The sequence below is a fragment of the Corapipo altera genome, unplaced genomic scaffold (genome assembly GCF_003945725.1).
Source record: "Corapipo altera isolate COAL_440 unplaced genomic scaffold, ASM394572v1 50, whole genome shotgun sequence".
NCBI lineage: Eukaryota > Metazoa > Chordata > Aves > Passeriformes > Pipridae > Corapipo > Corapipo altera.
This window is the reverse complement of record NW_020884889.1, coordinates 5,713,083-5,735,282: the sequence shown is the minus strand read 5'-3', so window position 1 is coordinate 5,735,282 and position 22,200 is coordinate 5,713,083. Positions and strand designations below refer to the sequence as shown.

The 22,200-nt window shown below is 49.4% G+C and overlaps 1 protein-coding gene across 3 annotated transcripts; it reads left to right on the top strand.

Moving 5' to 3' along the window:
- The first annotated feature begins 257 nt into the window (after positions 1-257).
- KLHL25 (kelch like family member 25) lies at positions 258-18,955 on the top strand. 3 transcript variants are annotated; one of them, XM_027644430.1, is made up of 4 exons: positions 258-477; positions 6,896-7,011; positions 10,591-12,421; positions 17,394-18,955. In XM_027644430.1, exon 3 carries the CDS (start codon positions 10,608-10,610, stop codon positions 12,375-12,377), a length of 1,770 nt encoding a protein of 589 aa, XP_027500231.1. In that variant the 5' UTR covers positions 258-477; positions 6,896-7,011; positions 10,591-10,607; the 3' UTR covers positions 12,378-12,421; positions 17,394-18,955. The 3 variants fall into 3 exon arrangements, with proteins under 3 accessions (XP_027500231.1, XP_027500230.1, XP_027500232.1); XM_027644429.1 differs by lacking the exon at positions 6,896-7,011; XM_027644431.1 differs by lacking the exons at positions 6,896-7,011; positions 17,394-18,955 and adding an exon at positions 15,452-15,573.
- Positions 18,956-22,200: the final 3,245 nt, after the last annotated feature.

Sequence of the window (22,200 nt, the reverse complement as noted above, 5' to 3'; positions counted from 1 at the left end):
CACACGGTTTCCCCCCAACCCCTTCGGCCCCCGGGGGGGCAGAGGCAGCTCGGCCGGGCTGACCCGGCCTTTAGGACCCGGGGCGTTACGGCTCGCACTGGCCCCGCCCACAAGTCGTCTCTTCTCTCTTCTATTGGTCGCTGCTCCCGAAGGGGGCGTGGCAGAGAGGGCGCGTCACGGGAGCGGCGCCCGCTGATTGGTGCCGACGGCGGCGGCCGGCCCCGCCCCCGCGGTCCCACGCGCGGCCGGTCCCGCCCGGCGGGGACATTGTGCGCGGGGAGCGCGGAGGCCGCGCAACGCTCCGCGCTCCGCCGCCTCCGTCCCACATCCCTCCTCCAGCCCTGCTTCCAGCCCTGCTTCCCTCCTCCAGCCCTGCATCCCTCCTCCAGCCCTGCATCCCTCCTCCAGCCCTGCATCCCCGCCCCCCGCGCCGGGGGCTTTGCCTTTCCCAGGGGTTTCGCCGTGGCCGAGAGAACGGTGAGTGATTCCCCCCGCCAGACCCGCTCCGGCCCCCTCCGAGCAAGGGGTTTGCTTGGGTGGATTGGGAGCCTGGGGGGCTCGGGGATGTGCTGGACTCCCCGAGTGCCGCCCCCCTCCCCCGGTACCGGCCCGGGGCTCGCCGGGGTTCGGAGCATCATTGTGGCATCAGGGAAAGGTTAGGGGGGGAAGGGTTTTTCTCTTCTAAAGGAAAAAAAAAAATAAATTAAAAACAATTTAAACCCAGCCATTAATCTTTTGGATATGAAAGTAGAGTGGCGTTGCTTTTTGAGTTTTGGGGTGTTTTTTTCCCCCCCTCTCTCGTACATGCATATATCTATCTCAGAACTGTGCTCTAAGGGACGCAACTTCCATGGCCTGTGATGAAATCGGTTCGAGCAGCCCTGTCTAGAAAAGTGAGCGGGTTTGTGTGAGTGACTGAGCTGAACTGACAGAGGAGAATAAATAGTTCTTCCTGCCTTCGCTGTCCTCACAGTCCCCTTGACATTTAAAAAAGTTAAAAGCCTGTTTGGTAGTTGTTCTTTTGTTTGGTTTTTTGTTGTTGTTGATGATGTTTGTTTGTCTTTTTGCTTTTTTATTTATTTTCTTTATCTGTTTGCTTATAGTTGTTCAGGTGGGGGCTTAGATCAGCCAAATCTGTGCTTGGAAAACCTGTCCTCAGCTTTTCGTAAGCAGACAGCCGAGTGTTTCATACTATTCCTGTGCAGAGTCCCTGTGTCACGACTGTTTTCTCTTTTCCTTTCCTGGCAATCTCTGTGTGTGTTCCCTTGTGATCTGCGGGAGTGATTTCCACAGTCCGGGTGCTGTGCAGTCTTACCCTTAACAAACCTCTTCCTCTCCAGGACAGATCAGAGCCAGAAGAGAAACGAGCAACTCTATAACCTTTATACTTTGGCAACTTCCCTTGTCTTTCCTTCTTTCTTCCTGTGTCTTGTGACCCTGGTTTTTATTGAACTTACCTTAGGAGCAAGCCGAGCTGTGCGTAACACACCCCACGTGTTCCTGCTGGTGGCCAGCTGCTGCTGTTGGCTCAGCTACTCTGGTGACAGTCTCCTTCCAGAGTTCTGAGCTCTCCTGTACTTTCTATTCTCTGTCCACCTCTCAAGGAGTCTGACTCCTTAGTGCCATGGGACCCTTTCTGGGGCCTCTCTGTTTTCCTTGTTCTGTTTGCTGCTTTGGATCAAATCTTATCTGAAAACACATTTTGTCTCTTTTGTGTCTTAAACCCCAACCATCTGCTCTGGTTTATCTCTGTGATAAGGCTGAGTAAAGCACTTGGGGAGGAGGCATAGGTGGAAGTTTGCTCTGCAGGAGGTGGGCACAAGATTCTCAGGGCTAAGCTGAAGTGAAAATTGCTGCAAAAGCAAATTGATTGCACCATAATATGGACATGGGAGACTGTAGGCAGCTTTAGCACAGAGGAACTTAAATTTTGCATCCCTTTTTTGTTCAGTTTTTAAAGTATTTGAGGATTGTTATCTGAAGTCCTCCTGCCTCAGCCTGTGTGCAGAGCATGATATCCTCTCATGCTGTGCTTGGGGCAGATTCAAGTAGCTCAAGCAGAGAGGATGGTGTCTCAGATGTGCTTTCTGAGAGGAGATAAGGCCAGTTGAAAAAGGTTTGACTGAAGGAGCTAGGCAGAAGAAATTTGTGAAGGTGACGGCTTGGAAACAGATGACAAGATGTTGCATGACATGTAAGCCACATGTGTGAAAATGAGCACGTGTCTGATATATAATATGGTCCTTCCAGCTCTGGACAGAGTGCTGGACATGTTCTGGAGTGGGGACAAGGAGTGTGCACACTTCTATGTGTACATATGCATGTGTGACTTAAGATGGCATTTTTGTCCCTATGGTGGTAACCAACCACTCCCCAAAGCCCACAGGAGTTCAGATCCTTCTTAGGAGCCAGAGGAGGTTTTTAGGCAGTGTTTAGGAGGTGGATGAGTGAAACAGGAAGGGCAGGATGTGGCCATCTGTGGAGGTGGAAGAGGACAGGCAGTGTGTTGCGAGGCGGGGAGGGAAGTGGCAGCATTACAAAAGAGTGTTGAGCAGTGCCTTGGCTTGGGTGTGAGTAGGTGGAGCAGGACAGGCAGAGCTGGCCCAGGGTGTCCACGGCTGTTGATGCTCAGGGGCTGTGGAAGGCCCAGGTTTGAAGCGGTGTCAGCACTTGAACTGAGGGGTAGATTTACTCCTGCCTTTTACAGACTGTAATTGAATTGCAGTGAGTGTAGCTGGCACTGCTGAAGCAGTAGCTGCAGGAAAGCTGGCTAGGAAGCATTTAGCTGTAACAAACCACCCCAAGCCCCCTGATCTGACCTTTAACCACCAACACATCGGTCTGTCTTTGCTTATCAGCTTTATATCCCCGTAGTGACTATTAGTATCACTCCAGCCGGTAGAGACAGCTCTGTCTTCCCTCTGCTCAAGCCTGGGAATGTTGTATATGCTGTAACCACTGTCTGCTTGCTGACCATTAGACTTTGCAAAGACTACCAGTTTTATATAGCAGCCTGTCAGATTGTGGTGAGGCAAATTTATTACCGTACCACACTGGCAATCACTCTGGTTTGCTTGCAGTGTGTGCACAGATGCCCAAGACAGCCTGGGCTGCTGCAGTGCTCCCACAGTGGCCCAGAACTTGAAGGCTGAGAGTGTGATTTGATGCTGTGTGAGTACCTAAATGGAAAGATCAGAGATAGGTGTCAGATTTGTTCCTTCTGTCCAGAGCCAGAGGGCGATGAGCAATATCCTGCCTTGCAGCCCCAGACCCTTCAATATCTGTCAGTGCTTTACAATAGGGTTGGGAAGGGCTGTCCTCCATGCCCATCAGCATCAAGGGCTAATCGGTTCAGAAGGCATGAGGGCCTCCCATCTCCATGGCTCTGAACTCCATCCAGAACTGCAAATGAGCCAACCAAACCTGGCAGTTGTACCATGATCTCCTGCCTGGCAGGGGAGTGGGGAAAGCAAAACAAAACCCCAGCTTAACTGGCCGGGCCCAAAATTGCAATCCTGCCCTGACAGCAGGCAGACAGACCTGTTTGGTATGAGTGTCCGTGGCTTATGGTTAGCCTGGCCACCGGAGCACTGGGCTCTGCCAGCCTCAGCGCCGGGAGCTGGGCACAGCACGCAGAGAGTGGGAGGATCTGAATATGATCTCTGGAGTCAGCAACTGCCGTGGTTATTCTGCTGTTAATTTGACATGTACCACATCTTGTCTCCTGAACTCTCCCTGGGAAGTGGCATGTAATTCCTTGAAGTACCAAGGGCCTTTTGCCTTTGCAGCACATTAGCAAGTTGGGTTGCTTGAAAAGAACTTTATCCTGCCCAGATGGGGCTGGGGTAGACACTGCGATCGAGCAGGCTACTTCCATTCTGGAGCCTTTTTGAGTATAGTCTGGGAGATGGGATTGCGAATGCTTGCCTTCTCTGCAGCCCCCCATTCATTCTGCAGAGCGACTGTGATTGATCTGGCAGAATGGGGTGTATTCAGGAGCGGAGCTGGAGGGCAGGCGGGGAGGACAAAACCCCACTGCAGCCTCTGAAATGAATCAGGGGCTCTGAAAAGATCCGCTGGGGTTGGGGCGTAGCAATGAAAAGCCATTGTCTGGAGCCTGGACTGTGGCTAAAAGCGTTACTTATCCCGATTTGGGTAGTGGTTGTAAGAGGGTGTGGTATTCCCAGGAATATGGCAAAGCCAATGTGCTTAGTGATGAACGAGAATGTTATTTGATTGCCTCACAGGTAGTTCAAGAAGCTTTATGGAGTATCTCAGCTGAGGAGTAGCAAGTCCAATACATGATTTGCAAATAAAAGTGCATTTATTGTGTGCAAAGTGGATTTCCTATGGGTATTTTTATTGTAGTTGGAACTTGATCACCTTTGGCTCAGATTTGTTCATGTCATAGATTTGAGGCACTACTGCCCCTTTTACCATTGCTTTTGCAAGACAAAACAACAACCTCACTAATTGGTACAGATTGGCAATACTGGTTTTGTTTTCTGTGGTAAGTGGCATTCTGTAGATGCTTGTGGTGGCTCTGAGCTCAGAGTGGGGCATGGGTTTAAAGGGAGGAATGGTGGGTCCTAGTGAGAATGGGATATCAGGATATGAGTGGGATATGAAACTCATATCGAGTTTCTGAGACTGAGTTTCAAAACGTTCAGATATGTACCCGGATCTTCTCCAGACAATCTGATTCCTGGAGCCTACAGAATTGGGCTTGGAAAACCTCCCAGTTTCTGTCTGAGCCAACAGAAGGAGCCTTTCACATGGTCTTTCTGTTTTCTGTCTAGGATGTACAGGCTAGACTAGGAAGTGAGAAAATGAGAAGAAATGATAAGGATGCCTTCCATTCTCAAAGGCTGGGGCAGGATCAGGAATTCTGTGCTGGGGTTGTGAAGTCAGCTGCCTTTCCTTTGCTTACCTATTTGCAAATATGAGGAAACATCAAGAGTTTGTCAGGAAGGGCAAATCCAGAGCGATACCCTCTGATTCATGGCAGTTATGTTGTCTGAATTCCAGTGTGCAAAATCACAGTTGCATCTTTGCTGTGTTAGTCATCCTGAGGAGAACAAGAACAAATTTGGCTGACACAGGTAAACCACTAAATTCACCAGAATTGCTGGAGATGAACCCAACTTGTTAGACAGCAAAGTCTGCATCCAGGCACGCAGGAGCACGGACAGAACAGAGAGCGTGCCTGGGAGATGGTGTGGTGAAGGTCCTTTGTTGCCCACCTGGCAGCAGCCCAGGCTGTACACTCAACAAGTGTGGTGCTGCACTAAATGCCAGGTGCTATTTAATTCCTTTCATCTCAAGCACTCTTTACAGAAGGGCATTATTAGTACTGAGCACTTCAAGCAGCTCCAATCTGTGTACCTGACAGTCCACTGTGTTATGCAAGGAGAGGAAAATCATCTGAAAATATTGTTACATTTGTTCCTTCCCTCTTCTTGTTATCTGTCTCCCTCCCCCACCATCTTTTCCTGTTTTCTGCTGGGTTTTTTCCGCTTTTGAAGCTCGAACAGTGTCTGAGTACGTGAATGCCTGCATGTAACAGATCCCCTTTCTCAAACCTTTTGATGGTCTCCAGTGCCGGGAAATCAGTCTGAAACAGCTGTATCTGGCTCTGTGTTTGACAGTGTGTTTTCTCACTGCTCTTTCTTCTAAGCAGCTTTGCAAGGAGCTCTTCCCTCTGAAGAAAACACAGTAGGTGACTTTTTGTTTCTAATTTGCTACTCTCTACAGTAAAAAGGGGGAAGTTGATTCTATACCAGTAATTTTGGCCTGAGATAGCACTGCTGGCCTAAGCACCAGGTGGTGGAGTCCATGAAAGTGTTGGAAAAGTCCAGATATTTGGGATGAGGGAACAGGCGCTTTTGTAATGGGTAGAGAATTGACCCCGCCGCTTCCAGGGAGAGGTTGAACTTTGGATGAGTTCAAGGTGGTGTTTCACCCCACAGGGTTGATATTGTGAAATGGAGAGAAAATAAAAATGGGTTTTACTCCTGTTGTCTCTGCCTGCTCAAGGTAGGTCTGCTCTGGTTTGGAAGGAGCAGCACTTGGTTGTAGTGCAGCCCATACATGGAGGGCCTGTATATGTCTGACTGCTTGGGAATTAATCTCGGCTGCAGCATGAGCAGCTTCTTCCAGGTCTTCTGAGCTGAGCCAGCAGGGGAGCCTTACTGCTTATTTATTTACTTATTTACAGCTTTAAATAGTTCATGGTTGAGTGGGGCAAAAAGAAATGCGTTCTGGTTGCTGCTTCTCTGATTGGCAAACAGAAAGTGCCCAGCTTGGGATCATGGGATTTGGGCTCTTTGTTGGTATTTATCCAACCTTTACAGTCTTGGGAGAACACATATAAATCCTGTAGTTTTACCCTTCTAAGCAGAAATTATTCTTGATCCCCTGAAGTCCCACTGGGGAACATATTCACTCTCAAATGTCCTCTTGAAGGAAGCAGGATCTCAGCTGGTAATTCCCTGCAGATAGTGAATGAATTTGCAGATTTGTGGAGAGGCTGCTGGTTTGAGATGGAGGGGAAGCCCCACGCCTGGCTAAATGTAGTTCATGTATCAATAGTCCTTTTGAGCTGTCCTCTCATGTGCAGTTCTTTTGTGACTGGGGATAGGGCCTGATACAGCTTCAAAGTGTCTGTCTAAGAGGTGCTTGGATTTTTCAAGAGGTGATAGAGTGTTTCCTAAAGTTCTCTAAATGACCCATTCCAGCAGGGCTCTGATGACCCACCAGCCTGGGAGGGACAGCCTTCTGCTGGGGCATGGTTTGGAGGAAGCACGAGGCTCTTGGATAGGAGAATTGTGCTTCTTTGAGTGGGAGTTTGTTTGGCCATCTCTGTGCTTTTGGATTTTCCCCTTGTCTTTTGTAGCTTAGTCCTGTCCAGAGAGGCTGCTGGGGTATTTTCTTCATGAACTGAGATTGAGGAGTCTTTTCTCCCTGAGCCAACTCCTTCCTTCCTTCAGGGTTGCTGTCTGCTCTGTCTGGGTAAGTGGAAGGATTTTCAAAGCATCCTTATCTTGCTCTGCTGGAAAAAGCCTGTCTTTCCTATCCTGGCTGTACAAAGGCTGTAGACAGCCAGGGGAATACTACAGCCAACAGACATCATTGGATAGCTGTCAAAAAGCTGATGCCCCTCTGCCCTCATCCATATGGAAGAGGGATTATCATCTGCCTCTGTGTGCAGTTAAGATCCTTTTAAAAGGTTATGCAGTAGATATTTATTTTTTCAATAACTGACTTTCGAAGTTAAAAAAAATTAAATGCAGCGTGGAGAAATCCAAGCCCCAGTTTGTTCAGGTCATGCCTTCTGCTATTCTCATTGACACAGCTGTTCCAGCGACAGCTTCCTGCCTGATGGAAGATGCAGCTGGGAACAACGATAACCCCTGAGCGCTCGCAGAGCGGCAGGAGCTTGGCGGGAGCCACTGACAGGTTGCTTTGAGTAAAATATTCCTCATTCTGAGTGGCTCTGCTTTTTCTCTTTAGCTCAGTAGTTGGGTAAGGGAAGCAAGGAGTGTGGTAGGGGCCAAATTCTGCTCTGCGTGTGTTCGCTTCAGAGAATTGCACACGTCATGGGTCCAGCCTGTTCATCGCCACAGTTAAACATTGCTTAAATCGAAACATACTTTTGTGCACATCATGAAATTGTAGGAGATCATTTACCTGCAGGCTTCTGAGGTTTGTGAGCTGCTAGATTTTGGAAGAAACCCACCAGATGAAATAGCTGCTGCCTGCAGTTTCTGTTTGTCTGATCGGGGTGAGATGATGCCAAGGTCTCTGGTAGACTGAGAAACGCAGTGAGGTGTGTTTGTGAGGGAAAGGATTAGTACCTGCCACTTTTCTGCTTGTGCCACTATGGCAGGATTCAAGAAGCCCTCAGAAAAAGCTGTTTGGATATTGCTGAAAACCACAAGCAAGGCTTGCTGGCTGCACCCCAGAGTTCAGAGGCTGCTTTAGTTTCAGTTTAGTGGTCTGTCTAGCCCTGCTCATCTGTGACCAGTAGCATCCAGTGTCATAACCCGGCCCCAGGAGAGGCCAAGTAAAGGGGCTGTGACTGTGGCCTCTTTAGGTTTCAGACTTGAAGCTGCACTGGGGATCAGTTGGTACCTGTATTGGGACAAGGTGATATGAAGAGCAGTGCTGGAGACTGAACTGGAAGCTGCCAGTTTATTCCCTGAATGTTGTTCAATGCACATAAGATAGAAATATTGTTTGCTACTAAGTTCTCTGAGCTAGATGTTTGGTGGTAGAAGCCCGAGATTATATATATATGTATGTGTGTGTGTGCACACAGTATATGTATCTGTATGTTTGTGTATATATATATAAAATGGCTGTGCTGCAGCTTTTATACAGACATTTTAATTTCTAAATGACCTGCTCCTTCCATTCTGAGTAGTGATTTTTTAATCTTAGTGTCAGAAAAATCATTACTGCGTCCCTGCAATCCTTGTGTTTGTTTCCATATAAACAAATGTTCTATATAAATTGCTTCATTTTTTGTGTATAAGCAAATCAAAGGTTAACATTGAATAGCTGACCTGAGCTGTGAGCAAAGAAAGCAGTGGCAATGGCAGGATGGTTTCTGAGGTTGTAGGAATAGGAACCTAAATCAATAGCTTTTAGCAGACTCATAAATGTTTCATTTGTATTCCTTGCTTCGGTGTTGACATGGGAATCCATATAACCTCTTAAATTAGTGTTGTTCCTGCACTGGGTGTAGATGTTGGAAACATTTCCTTCAGATGCACTTCAAAGTGCTGTTTCATAATGGCCTTTTCCTTCCTGTTTTGGAGACTTGATTCTGCACAGCCTCCAATCACGAGTGAAATGAGCTTGTCAGCCTCAACCCAAGCAAGGCTGCAGGGGTTTTGGTGATGGCATGTACATATCCAACCCGATTACCTGCATCAGTGCTCCTACCTTGACTCAGAGGCTGAGCAGGAATTGTGGCTGCTTGGGCAACCTGTCATTTCTGCATGGAGGAGCACAGAGATTTTTCCCTGGACTGTGACACAGCCCTAAGGAATGAGTGAGGCCTTGGGAAGACCAACTTCAATAATTCATGGCAGCGGGGGGGGGGGAAGGAGCAACATACCCACAACTGTTTGTCTAATTTGGACTCTTTTGGAGGTGCTGGAGAAGCAGGGGTAGGAAGCACATGATCAGAGCCTGAGTCAGGCAGCTTATCTGGCCATCCGCCTCTGCTTGAGGTCATCCACCCATGGAGTGTGGGAGGGTTGTGCAGCTCCAGGTCACCGCCAGGTCAAGGCTGTGACCCGTGGCAGCCCAGGAGCGCTGCGTCTGTGGTCCCAGCATTTCGTGGGTTCCCCCGAGACCCCCCAGTGCTGGGCTGGGGTGATGGAGAGCTGAGCTGGGGAGGATAGGGTTGAATTGCAGCCCTTGTGTTTGCAGGGTAGAAAGACTCTTGAGAAACCTCTGGTTGTGAAGAGGAACTTAAAAAAAAAAATCCAACCAACATCAACATGAAGAAACCATCTGAAAGACCTTCCCCAATTGTCTGGCTAATGGCTGATTTCTAAACATTTCAGTGGCTGGAGTGGAGGTACAGCAGGATGAGCCCATTTTTCTCTTTTTTTGGGGTTCATTTTTCAAACCTCGGGACAGTTGTGCTGTGAACTTCAGCATTGACTTTCTCCTGTAAGAGAGGGCTGTTTGCATATCTATCTGTCTGCTTTTGTCACACAAGGAATAAAATACAGCTGGCTAAAATATTTTGGAGTAAATTACTTGTATTTTATCATCTGGGTAGTATTAATTTGATTACTCCAAAGGAGCATTCTTCTACAGGCAAAGAATGGTATCAGGTAGCACTTAAATGAAATAGTAGCTAATAAAAGCCTTGTGTTTGCTTCTGCCTGTCTGGTAAAAAGTGTAATTGGGGTGTCTCTTTTGTTTTACTCTGATGTGAATCTGTCCTGCAAAATGTTTAAATCATATGAAGTATGTGGTGAGTTTCATCATCAAAAGCTACAACAAATGGCTTTGGTAAAATTTGTTCAAAACTTTTGACTTGTGCTGGTAGTTAAATATTCCATAAATAAAACCTCTAGGAATTGCCTTTCCTAAACCCGCAGCAACAATCTATATGAAAATCAGAAGCCAGACATTGCTGAGCCAGGAACAGACCAGTGCCCTTTATCCTGGATAGTCTGCTCTCTCGATGCTGTTTTCTAAGGAAAAATAACTTCTGTGGTTTGCCAATACCCTCTAGGGGCTGTTGAGACAATCTACCACCAAGTTTGGGAGTTGATTGCTTCACTTTGTTGCTCTGTTGCTGAAACCAAAGTGGAGAATTCCTCTCTTCACCCTACTCTGCCTTCCCACCCTGTTCAGCCTGAGTAAAATTTTTTGGAGGATGTGAGGGTGCAGGAGGCACAGGCTCTGCAAGTGGGGATGCAGGAGCACAGGGGCGTCAGCTGGTGCCTCACGTTTGAGGTCCATTGGCAGTGTACCAGGGTTGGATAGCAAATGCACATGTTCTCCATGCCATAGATCAGTAAGGACAAGGGAATAATGGTTTTCCTGTTTGTTCTCCTGCAGGCAAGAGCTGTGCCATCATGTCAGTCAGCGTCCACGAGAACCGTAAATCCCGGACTAGCACGGGCTCCATGAACATCTTGCTTTTTCACAAAGCTTCCCACCCAGACTGTGTCCTGTCCCACCTGAACACCCTGCGGAAGCACTGCATGTTCACCGATGTCACTCTTTGGGCAGGAAACAGGTCGTTCCCGTGCCACCGGGCAGTGCTGGCTGCCTCCAGCAGGTACTTCGAGGCCATGTTTAGCAACGGCCTCCGGGAGAGCCTGGATGATGAGGTGAACTTCCATGACAGCCTCCACCCAGAGGTGCTGGAGCTACTACTGGACTTTGCCTACTCCTCTCGGATCATTATCAATGAGGAAAACGCTGAGTCCCTCCTGGAAGCTGGAGACATGCTGCAGTTCCATGACGTCCGAGATGCAGCGGCTGAGTTCCTGGAGAAGAACCTCTACCCTTCCAACTGCCTGGGCATGATGCTGCTCTCGGATGCTCATCAGTGCCGACGGCTCTATGAGCTCTCCTGGAGGATGTGCCTGGTCAACTTTGAGACTGTTCACAAGAGTGAGGACTTCAACAACCTTTCCAAGGACACTTTGCTGGACCTCATCTCCAGCGATGAGCTGGAAATTGAGGATGAAGAAAAAGTCTTTAAGGCTGTCATCCAGTGGGTGAAATACGATCTGGATGAGCGGAAGGCTTATCTCCCAGAGCTTCTGAGGAATGTTCGTCTGGCTTTGCTTCCTTCTGAATGCCTCAAGGAAGCCTTGGCTTGTGAGGACTTGATCATGGTGGATGAAAGGAACAAGATTGTCTTGGATGAAGCTATTCAATGCAAGAAGAAGATCCTCCAGAATGATGGAGTCGTCACCAGTCCCTGTGCCAGGCCTCGCAAAGCTGGGCACACCTTGCTGATCCTGGGAGGACAGACCTTCATGTGTGATAAGATTTACCAAGTAGACCACAAAGCAAAGGAAATTATCCCCAAAGCAGACCTGCCGAGTCCACGGAAGGAATTTAGTGCCTGTGCCATTGGCTGCAAAGTATATATCACTGGAGGCAGAGGCTCAGAGAACGGGGTCTCGAAAGACGTGTGGGTGTATGACACTGTTCATGAGGAATGGTCCAAAGCTGCCCCAATGTTAATCGCTCGGTTTGGACATGGCTCGGCCGAATTGGAAAACTGCCTGTATGTGGTTGGTGGACACACTGCAGTGGCTGGAGTCTTTCCTGCATCTCCTTCTGTTTCCTTGAAGCAAGTGGAGAAGTATGATCCCATATCCAACAAATGGACAATGGTGGCTCCTTTGAGAGATGGAGTGAGCAACGCCGCGGTGGTGAGCGCCAGGCTCAAGCTTTTCGTCTTTGGTGGGACCAGCATTCACCGGGACATGGTGTCCAAAGTCCAGTGTTATGATCCAGCTGAGAATCGATGGATGATCAAAGCCGAATGCCCACAGCCCTGGCGCTACACGGCAGCCGCTGTCCTGGGCAGCCAGATTTTCATCATGGGAGGGGACACAGAGTTCACGGCAGCGTCCGCGTACCGCTTTGACTGCGAGACGGACCAGTGGACACGCATCGGGGACATGACGGCCAAGCGCATGTCGTGCCACGCTTTGGCCTCAGGGAATAAACTGTACGTGGTAGGGGGTTACTTTGGCACTCAGAGGTGCAAAACGCTGGACTGCTACGACCCCACGTCAGACACGTGGAACTGTATCACAACGGTGCCTTACTCGCTCATCCCCACAGCTTTTGTCAGCACCTGGAAGCACTTGCCGTCATGATGAGGGGCAGGGCTCCGGGGGCTTGTATCCAGGAGGTCAGTAAGGTAAGGGTCTCCTCCTCTTAAACTGAAACTTACTGTTCTTGCCTCAATTGCGGCTGCACCCACTATGCCGGAGTCAGGGGTTCCAGGTTGTTCATGAGGTTGTTTTGGGGGCAGGGAGATTTAAAGGTGTGATGCAGAACCAGGAAGGAGTAGCCAGTCCTGCGATGCTGTAAGCCAAGCTAGCTCCCAGGGTTCTCTTATTTCCAGCTGATCCTCGCAGCATCTTTAGAGATGCGTCTACATCAATGGTTGCAAACAGGCCACAGCTCCTCTCCCTCTGCTCCAAGGTAGCTGGATGTGGCAGTGTCACCCTTCTGTGGGTGGGAGGGCAGATGTGTCCACTCCTGCTCTCATGGCTCTCACTGCAGAATACATCCTGTCCCCATGCAGTTGAGGGAATTAAAGTTTCTAAAAACACTTGAAGGTGAGTCCTGGGAGATACCAGGGCCACAAGTGCTTTGGAAATGTCTCAGTAGTTCAATATTTTTGCTGATTTTCTGAGTGATTTATTCAGAACTGATGAATATGTAGGCAAGTGACCCTTGGAATGCTGGCAAATCCTGAATCTCTTTTTATGCTCTGTATTTACATTTCAGTGGGTAGCAGAAGCAAAAGCTCAGAAGCCACGATGCATTTGATGGTCCTGGTGTTTATTTATCATCCAAACTGTTGCTTGTTAAATCAGAACTTCTGAAACTTCTGTATAAGACCTGAGTGGGAGGGAAGGGGTTTTGTAACCAGAAGAAGAATGTGTTTATCAGTGTTTTGAGGTGTGTGAGAATAAGAAAGTTGGTGGAATCTCATGATGTCCTGTCTCATTCTGGTGCTCCAGTTCTCACTTGCTCAGGGAAGGTGCTACTGCAGTGCCACTGGGACGGGACTGCTGATTCCTCCTCTCTCCTCCCCAGTGGGAGGTTTGGTTGCCCCTCTGGTTCCCGGTGTGGCTCCACAGAGCTTTGCATGTCTTCACCAATCTGCTGAGATACAGCTGGCCAGGCAAAGGCCAGAAACTCTTCTCACCTTGCCTTGTAAAAGCAGATAGTGATACGGGCAACAGTTGGATAGCATCATCTCACCAGGAAGTCTGTAACACCTCTTCTAGCTCAGTCTGCAGGTTTCACAGAGCCAGCAACACACAGAGCCCTGCTTTGGTGGTCGGAGCCTACATCCCAGCCAGCTGAAGGAGCTGGTGTGCGTGTGGGATTGACAAGCTTCACTTACAGTTTTATTTGGAAAGTGGGGACTGTGGGGAGGGAAATTCTTCCACAAACTCATCAAAATCCACTTCACTTAGCACAGGGAAGAAAGAATGCTGCTCCAACCCTCTAACACCCTCTCACTTCCCTGCTTCCCACTTGGTGTGGTTGGTGCGCCTGGGAATCACCCAGCGGGGGAAATTGCTGGCACCTCCCAGTGATCATTTCTTTTGATGCCAGCTGGGAACTAAGGAGGAGTTCCTGGCACATCTGCTGGTTATTTGCCCAATGTGACCACCTGCTTTTCTCAAGTGGGAAAAAATCACCTAGGGCATTGCTCTGGCCTTTGTGAAACAACTGGTTTTAACATGGGTTGGACCACCGTGAGGGCAGGGTGAGAGTGGAAAGGGTTAAAATGAGATCTGAGAGTGTTCCAAACACTGGAAGATAATGACCTTTCCAAATTCTCCTCCTCAGGCGTTGCCTAGCATCTGTCACAGTGGCTCAGTAATCTAATTAACTGCCACTTGGCTATTAAATATTGCAGCAAAGAGTGTGAGGACTCCATCATTTTCAACTCAGGTCAATGGGGCCTCTCTTTAAGAGCCATCCTAGAGCTGAAAATTAATTTTCTCTGGTAGCAGATGCATCTGAATATTAAAGCTCAACACCAGCCATGCTCCTGAGAATAGGACAGGGAATAGTTTGAGGTGGGAGTTGATTCTTCAGTCACTGAATAAAAAGCCTTCAGAATCACAGTGATGTTATTTTCCTTTCCTACCCTTTTTCTTCCATACTGTATTTGTTTTGGTCAGACCTAATAAATAGCTTTGGGGTGTTGCATAGATAAGTTTCCCCCCTGTAATCTGGAGCACAAGAAAACTAGGAGCTGTAATATACCAACCTGCAAACTAAATTGGTGAAAAGTCACTGTGTGAGGGTTTTATGTGCTTTTTTGGCTTCGCTTCCACTCTTCGGTTAAAAGAAGTATTTAAAATATACATGAGCTCTTGCCAGAAAGAATGTCTCTCCATGTGATTTTTCTTTAGGTTGTTTTTTTTGTTTGTTTGTTTTGTTTTGTTTTTGTTTGTTTGGTTTTGGGGTTTTTTTTTACTAATTTATTGTTATGGCCTCAGCCGCTGTGACAGCTCCTTACATAAAGCACCAGGATGGGTGAATGAATGTCTCCAATGTGCATGTGTTGCAGTGCTGCACCAGCCATGTCCCATGTGCTTGCCTTGGCTGTCTTGGTTGTGCTTGGGTCAAAACTGGGCTCAGGAACTGGGGTAACTGTCTATAGGATCCTATGACTACACCATTGTCCTGTAGCAGGTCTGGCCGAGGGATCTTTTGGCTTGCAGCTCCCGCCATGGAAGGTCTCTAATGCAACATCTGGATAGGCCCTATGGGATCCTTCTTCAAGTAGGAACACCCAGAAGGCAGGCTGGCTGTGTCCAAGTGTGCTTTGGCAGTACTCAGATGGAGAAAGCTCGGGAGGGACCATCCCTCAGAGCAGAGCAAGCTGAGCTGGTGGGGAAAGGCCTGGGCAATCACATGGCAGGAAATAGTACTTTGTACTCATGGAAAAAACAACCTCTTGCCTATAAACTGGTCCCTGAAAACCAAATAATCTGTCCTCGGCGAACGTTGATCATAAACTACCCAGCCTGCTTTTCATTTAAAGCATAAAGCTGATCAGCTGGAAATGTTTCCTTGAGGGCATGGCCTTCGCCCTTCCCAGCTGGAAGCTGGAGCTGGGGCACCTTTCGGCAGAGGTCCCAGCGGCCCTGCCAAGGAGGCCGTGTGACATTAATTTAGTGCTTATTACCTGCAGCTAATCCCAGGGATCAAGCCTGATTAGCAGTATGAAACGTGAAAGCCTGGTCTCCTCCCACCTGGAGCCGTGAGGACGCAGAACATTACAAACGGGAAATAAAATACTGAGCACTCGGCTAATAAAGACTCTCTGTGTTTACAAAGACAAGTGCGGCCTGGCCAGGAGCCCAGAGAAAGATGCTGGGTGGTCTGTCACAGTCCTGTGCAGTGACAGTTGATGGGGACAACTCTACACCTCCCTGGAGGTGACTTTGGGCTTCACCAGAAGCCCAAACAGGTTCTCCAAGCTGCCTGTCTCCACATTAGAAGTGGCTTCTCCAAACTGTCTGTCCTGTGTGACGCTCTCATTTTCGTGGGGCAGAGTCACAAATGGGAATGGGACAGTCGTTGCAGATTGCATGGTCCAACCAGGGAAGGTGATTGGAAAGGGAAGTCACTGCATCCCTCTGTGCTGCCTTCTGAGCCTCAAGTGCTCCCCTGGGCTGGAGGTGTTGGAATTCCCATCTCAAAACAAATGGGATGAGCCAAACCCCATCACAGTGAGAAACCAGGGGTTTCCCTGCCCAGGGGTTCCCATTCTGGTGCTTTTTAGCTCCTCTAGGATCCTCCTCATGGTCTGGGCTGTAAGAAGGGGAGGCTGGTGGCTGGGCAGTGCTCAGATACTTATTCCTGGGACACATCGACAGCTCAAAGCCCACTTTGTGGCTCCCACTGGAGCCCTTTGGTGGGTTTAGCTCCCGTGAGGGCTGTGGGTAGCATCAGCAGCTGGTACCTGCTGTTGGGTGGGTGCTGAGCGACCAAGGCTGAAGGTTTTTGAGGGTGTTCTGGCTCCTAAAATGAACTTTGGCCCCAAAGCTCCTGCAAGGATTTAGGGCACGTGTCAGGCCCTGAACTGTATTCTGATACCACACACGCTGTGTCAAATCTGTTCAGTGGCTTTTCCTGATTATTATATTGCATCTTAGATAACAAGCTTTTGCAAAGACACATTTAGTGCTGCCTGGTGTGGCTCCCTTCCATGTGGAGCAGCGCTTCACCAGCTTTCACCTTGCAACAATCGCAGGATTTTTTTACCATGCATCGTTCTCAACTCCATCCACAGAGCCCTGTTCAGAGAAAGACATCTTCCCATGTGAAAAACCTGTGTACCTGCAAACAGCAGCCTAAAAACAGCCCAGGATAATCTCCTGGCTCCTAAACGCTGCTGCTCACCTGCGTGCTGCTGGGGTGGTTGCTTGCAACCTGTTGCAACCTCGCAGGAGTTGCCAGAACAAAGTCACAGCTGGTTTCTCTCGGTGGCTCCTAGGGAAACTCATTTGCATGTGTATAATAGCAAGGCCGGATAAACAGGGATTGCAGATTTTTTGCCGCTGCTGCTCTTTCCAAGCGGCTGGTTGTCTCTGAAGCCAGTTTATCAGGCAGCGTTGGAAGGGAGTGGCTGGCCTGGGGAGGAAAGTCGATGAAAATCAGGCTTTTCCTAACCCTGGGCAGATGGAAACATGTGCAGTCTGAGCTAGGCCCCAGACTGGATTAATCAACCCCTTGGAAATGTCAGTGATACGGATGTTTTTGGAGGAACCTGCGGAAAAAGAGAAAAAGGGTCTTTTGTTTTGTCTGTTCCAGTTCTTGGGCCCTCGTCCCTGCCAAAAAAAAAAAAAACCAACAAAAAAACCCTTCTTTTTTTTCTCAATTTTTCATTCCCTTGTCATGTCCACAGAAGTTTCCTGCCCGTCTCCGAGCCCTCCCCAGCTGAACACCCTCTCTCCACCCTCTCATACTCAAGCAAAGCACAGTCCAACTCCCAGATAAGCCAGATGCTTTCTCCCTCCAGCCATTTCTGGGATTTGGGGTGAGGGTTACCCCAGTAACTGCCAATGCTCCCCTGTGTGGGCTGAGCCAAGCATCACACCGGTTAATGAGCTTTCTCCTTCCTTCCCCAGATGCCAGAGTCACATCCATGTCCCCTCTCATGCAGTTGGAGCCGACAGCACTGTGACTGAGTCCCCTCCTGTCGTCCCGCACAGGACTCCGAGGCAACTTTCACATCCCTTCCTGGCACCAGGAGTGGGAGGCACAGCCAGACTCTACGTTGGCATCACATCACGGGGCCACCAAGGGCCACTTGGCCCCTCCACTGGCCACTGGCCATCACACAGGGATGGCACAGAGCCAGGAGCACTGGCTGCAAGGCAGGGGCTGGGCACGAGGGGCACAGGGATGGCTTGCGGGCACCAGTGGGCCACCAGCACCAGAGAGATGGAGGCTGCATCCCTCGGCAAGCACTGCTGGGCAGCCCTTATGTGCTTTTTGTTACTCAGCTGGGGGGTTAGGAGATACTAATTTTTTTTTAAAGGCAGCAAACTTGCTATTGTCAATGCTTGCTGCTTGGGTGACTTGGAAGTGTCTGTTAAGGGGAATGGGGTGAGAGCACCTGGCCCTCCCCATCCTCTGGTCGCTCAACAGAGGCGATGGCTGTAGAAACATTAAAGTGTGGGAGCTTGGGGTGGCTGCCAGCAGCACCAGGTACTGCGGTGAAACAAGGCAGGTGCCTTTTGTTTTGCACTTTGGGCCTTTTAAATTTTTTTTCCCCCTTTCCTTGCTGCAGCCGGTTGTGATTTGGTTGGAGGCCGAGTAGCTCCCCACACACAGCTGCTGGGAAGAGCACAGCAGCTCTGTTAGTGTGCCAAGGCACCGACACCGCTGCTCAGATATTCACCAGATAAAGCCCACTGTGTGCTCAGAGCCGGTCTGCTGAGCTTCCCTCCGCGTGGGTGAGGGTGTAATTAGCACAGGAGCAGAAACAGGGCTGCAGCTCGTGCCTTGGGAGGGGGCATCTTGCCACCAGTGAGGCCTCAGAGGGAGAGCAAGTGGATATGGGGTGCATGACAGGGTGGGCAGGGGAGGGATCCCCCTTATTCCCACAGCACCCCACATCCTGGCTTCACCTTGCAGAGATGTGAGTGTTTCTGACTGCGCACTGCCTGCCGGTGCTTGGGCTGAGGCTGCCCCAGGTTATCCACACATGCTGGCTGCTGACTGTGTTTGGGATTATGCATCCAAGAGCTGTCAGCCTGAGTTGCTCCTCACTCATGCTGTGAAGGAGGGCACACGGATTTGGGATGTCAAGACAGGGATGCAGCTCCTGCCTGGCCTCTTTAGGGCTGGCCACTGCCAAGGACTGGTCCTGCACCAACCCACCATCCCACTTCCCTGCACAGCAGATCCGCAGATGCTCCAGGCTTGCCTTTTGCCCCTGGATTAGGCTGAGCTGTAGCCTGGCCAGCTGAATGATGCAATGCTCTGAAAAGCCTTGACACAGCTTCAAACAACAAAGGTCTTTTCGGAGCAGCGGGTGCCCGTTGCTGCCGGGGAGAACACACGTTTTGCACAGCCAGTCTGCGACGCGCTGAATGACGTTTATTTACATTTTCTAGTCTTTTTTTTTTTTTTCCCCTTCAGCTGCTTGTGAACTTTAATAAAAATGATGATCTGGGAAACCGTTTGTGTGTTTTTCACAGGAGTCTTCATTCTTAAGTAAGTTGGATTTAGGTCTAATAACAGGGCCGAGGACTAATAACAGGGTTGGCACTTGGTGGGGCGGTTCACAAACAGCCTCCGAAGCAACCAGCCTGGCTGTAATTATTATTGCTTCAGCGCTTGGGAAACTGAGGCACGATGTCAATTGGCTTGTCCAAGGTTAGTGGTAGATCTGGGAATAAAGTCCAGGACTTCTCATGCCCCGAGGACATCATGTCTCATGCTCCATGGCTGCTTTCACTCAGCTTGTCCGTGTCATGATTTTAGGAGAACTTGCAAGTCTGCAGTGGTAATAATACCTGCCAAGTAGGTTGAGGGGCCCAACAAAGATACAGCCATACTCCTGCAGGGGAAGCCAGTAATTTCTAAGGAAGATGAAGAATTCATACTTCTGTTTTCCTTATTTGCCTTTGCTTGGCTGCTGCAGCTCCCAAGAAAGGGGCCCATTGACAGGAGAGATGGAGCTTTCCAGCTGGGCCCCTATCCATGCTTCTCCTCTGTGTGCATCTCTCCCCATCCCAAAGGAGCAGGGGACTGATCCAGCCCTGCTCTGGGAACTCAAGCCCCTGCTCAGGTCTGGGACCATGGGAGTATCACTCAGAGCAATGAACAGGCACCAGGCAAACTCACATTTGCCTCCTCTTATAGCAGGGGCTGATGGGTTTGGGAAGCAAAACTTCTATGGGTGTTATACACAAAGGGATTTAAAGCCTAAATTTCTGAGGTGTAAAGGACACAGGGAACATGTCCCCCTGCCTGCAGGAGCTGGGTAGGCAGCAGCATTAGCTGACATGAGCTGAGCAGATACAAGTATAAGGCTCCATAGAAAAGGCTTATTAAGGAACCCTTTGGGAAATGAATTCAGGGTAGAAATTACTGTTTGATGAGCAGGAGGGGAGAAAAAGAGAATGGGTGTGTGAATGAAATCTTCTATAGTTTTGTTGATTCAGGTTTTATATGTGACTATGGGACTTTAAATAGCAGCTGGGGAGGCTTTGCAATGGGCTTGCTTTGATATGAGCCATGCAGAGACCTGCTCTTTTGTATTTATTCTGGAGCTTTCCTGAAAGACAATTCAAAAGCCATCAGCAGCTGCTGTGACAGCAGCGACCTGTTGCTATGGAATTAAATGCAATGAGAAATACAAAGGTTTCTTGGTTAGCAGCAACCGAGTAAAAGGGGAGCAGGAGGTGAAAATGGATGTAACAGTCAGAATAAAGCTACAGCCAGAGCGGGGCTGGGGTTTAAAAGGGAGGTACAAGGGTAGGAATGTAAACCTGATTTGTTTTCCTTTTTTAAAAGGCTTTTTCACCATCTCAGCAGGTCAGGCACAGCTTTGTCTGGGAGTGAGCACTTGGGAAAGAGTCCTGTCTGGTGGTGTTACAGGGATCCTATGTTCCCAGGCTCCTGGGAAACATGCCCACAGGCTATAGCCAGCCCTCTCTGTGGGGTGTCAGGAACTCAGACATCTTCCCCATGAGGTGCCAGGAACCTGGCATGGAGATCCCCTGGAGGGGCAGGGGGGCTTGTCCCATGCCTCCTTGTTTTGCTGGTCCCAGTCCCAGGGGAGAGCTTGGGCAGGACACAGCTCCACTCCACCCACCCTCTGGCTCTCTCTGAAGCCTGCTCATGGGCTCTCTCCTCCTCAGTTCCCCAGCTCTGTAACAGGGGGCTTCTCACTCTCCAAAAAGCACTTGGGAGGAGAGAGTGGGGAGATGCTCAGGAGCAGGGCAGGCAGCTGGCAGGATCAGATCTCTCCCGGGCCCAGGCCTGGGGACTTTCATCCCCAGGGACTGACCATGGTGAACCTCCCCAGTCGCAAAAGGCCGATATTCCTATGTCTTCTTTAAATAAATCTCATAGTGCCTTATTGGTTTTTAAATATGCATTTTCCCAGTCTGACCCCAGCTGCCCTTGAAATAATACTGTTGTACAGAGAAGCCCTGCAGGGAATTATCTTCTGAGCCTGCTCTCCCTTTGTCATGAGAGTCAATTAAAAGCAGAGTAGCTGGTGATTTAATAGCTTCAGTGTCTGAGGAAGCCCCACATCCATCCAGAGGCCAACTCTGGCATTTAAACACATAATTGGAGTGGGGGAGTGTTTTTTTCCAGCCGTCCAACATGCTTTCAAATTCATCCATGTCTATACAGAGCACTGAAGCCTCGTGTCCTCGGCTTGTCATCTTCTGCACATTAATTAATGCCCCAGCATTGCACATTCTCCCTGCAATATATCCCCATGTCAAATTGTTTTCCTATTTTCCCATGCACCTTTTCTCTTGGGTAAAACCCAGCACATTTTAGTCTCTGAAGAGGGTCCAGGCTCACAAAATGCCATTCATCGAAATGCTGCTCAGTAAGTAGTGTTTGAGTTAAGCTTCCAAGAGCAGGAGAAACCGTTGCCCCCAGCTCCCCATAACCAACTGGAAGTTTAAACTGGCACCAGTCCCTCTTGCTCCAGTGCAGAGCAGGAGCCCTGTGCCCTCCAGGCACAAGCAGCAGTGCTGGGGGCCCATGGTGGGAGCCAGCAGCAGGGACTCCCAGTGGGAGTGAATAGCCGGGGCTGAGCTCATTTATTCTTCCTTCCTCACAATCTCCCTTTTCTTTCCATTTCACCACCTCCTTATTTAACATCCTCAGCCGTTGTGCAGAACCCTCACCCTGTTTGCAGCAGTGTGACCTACTTTACCACCACGTCCCGACTTCCTCACTGAAATTGCGAGCTCAGAGCCCACCCAAACCATTCAGCGTTTCTCAGCTGAATAACAGATCCAATTAGGTGGAAAAAGCCTGGCTTTTCATGCTGTCAGTGCCTGGACATCTCACTTCCCGCTTCCCCAGCACACGCTGCACCACTGATGTCCACGTCTCTCAGGCATCGTAGACAAGGACCCCTCTGTGTTTGTGTGCCCCCCACCAAATGAAGGTGGGGGAAGGGCTCCAGAGGACTGATCCTGGCTACCCAGTGTGTCCTTTCATTTTTCCTGACAATCTCTGTGGACGACGGAGCTCAGGAATCAAGTAATTTGTAGATTTCCAGTTCTGGCTTTCTTGGGAAGCCCTCCCTTCCCAGCTGAATTCCAGGGGGAATTGTCCTGGACCAGGCTAAGATGGCACAGCTTGTGCTTGTGAAGAAACTACTGGCACTTTTGGCCAGAATGTGATTGAATGACTGATAGAAAGACCTGTCTCTCAGTTCTGGCATCACAA

Excerpts from the sequence above, each read along its gene's own strand:
- KLHL25 (XM_027644429.1), top strand. The coding sequence starts at position 10,608 with ATGTCAGTCAGCGTCCACGAGAACCGTAAATCCCGGACTAGCACGGGC.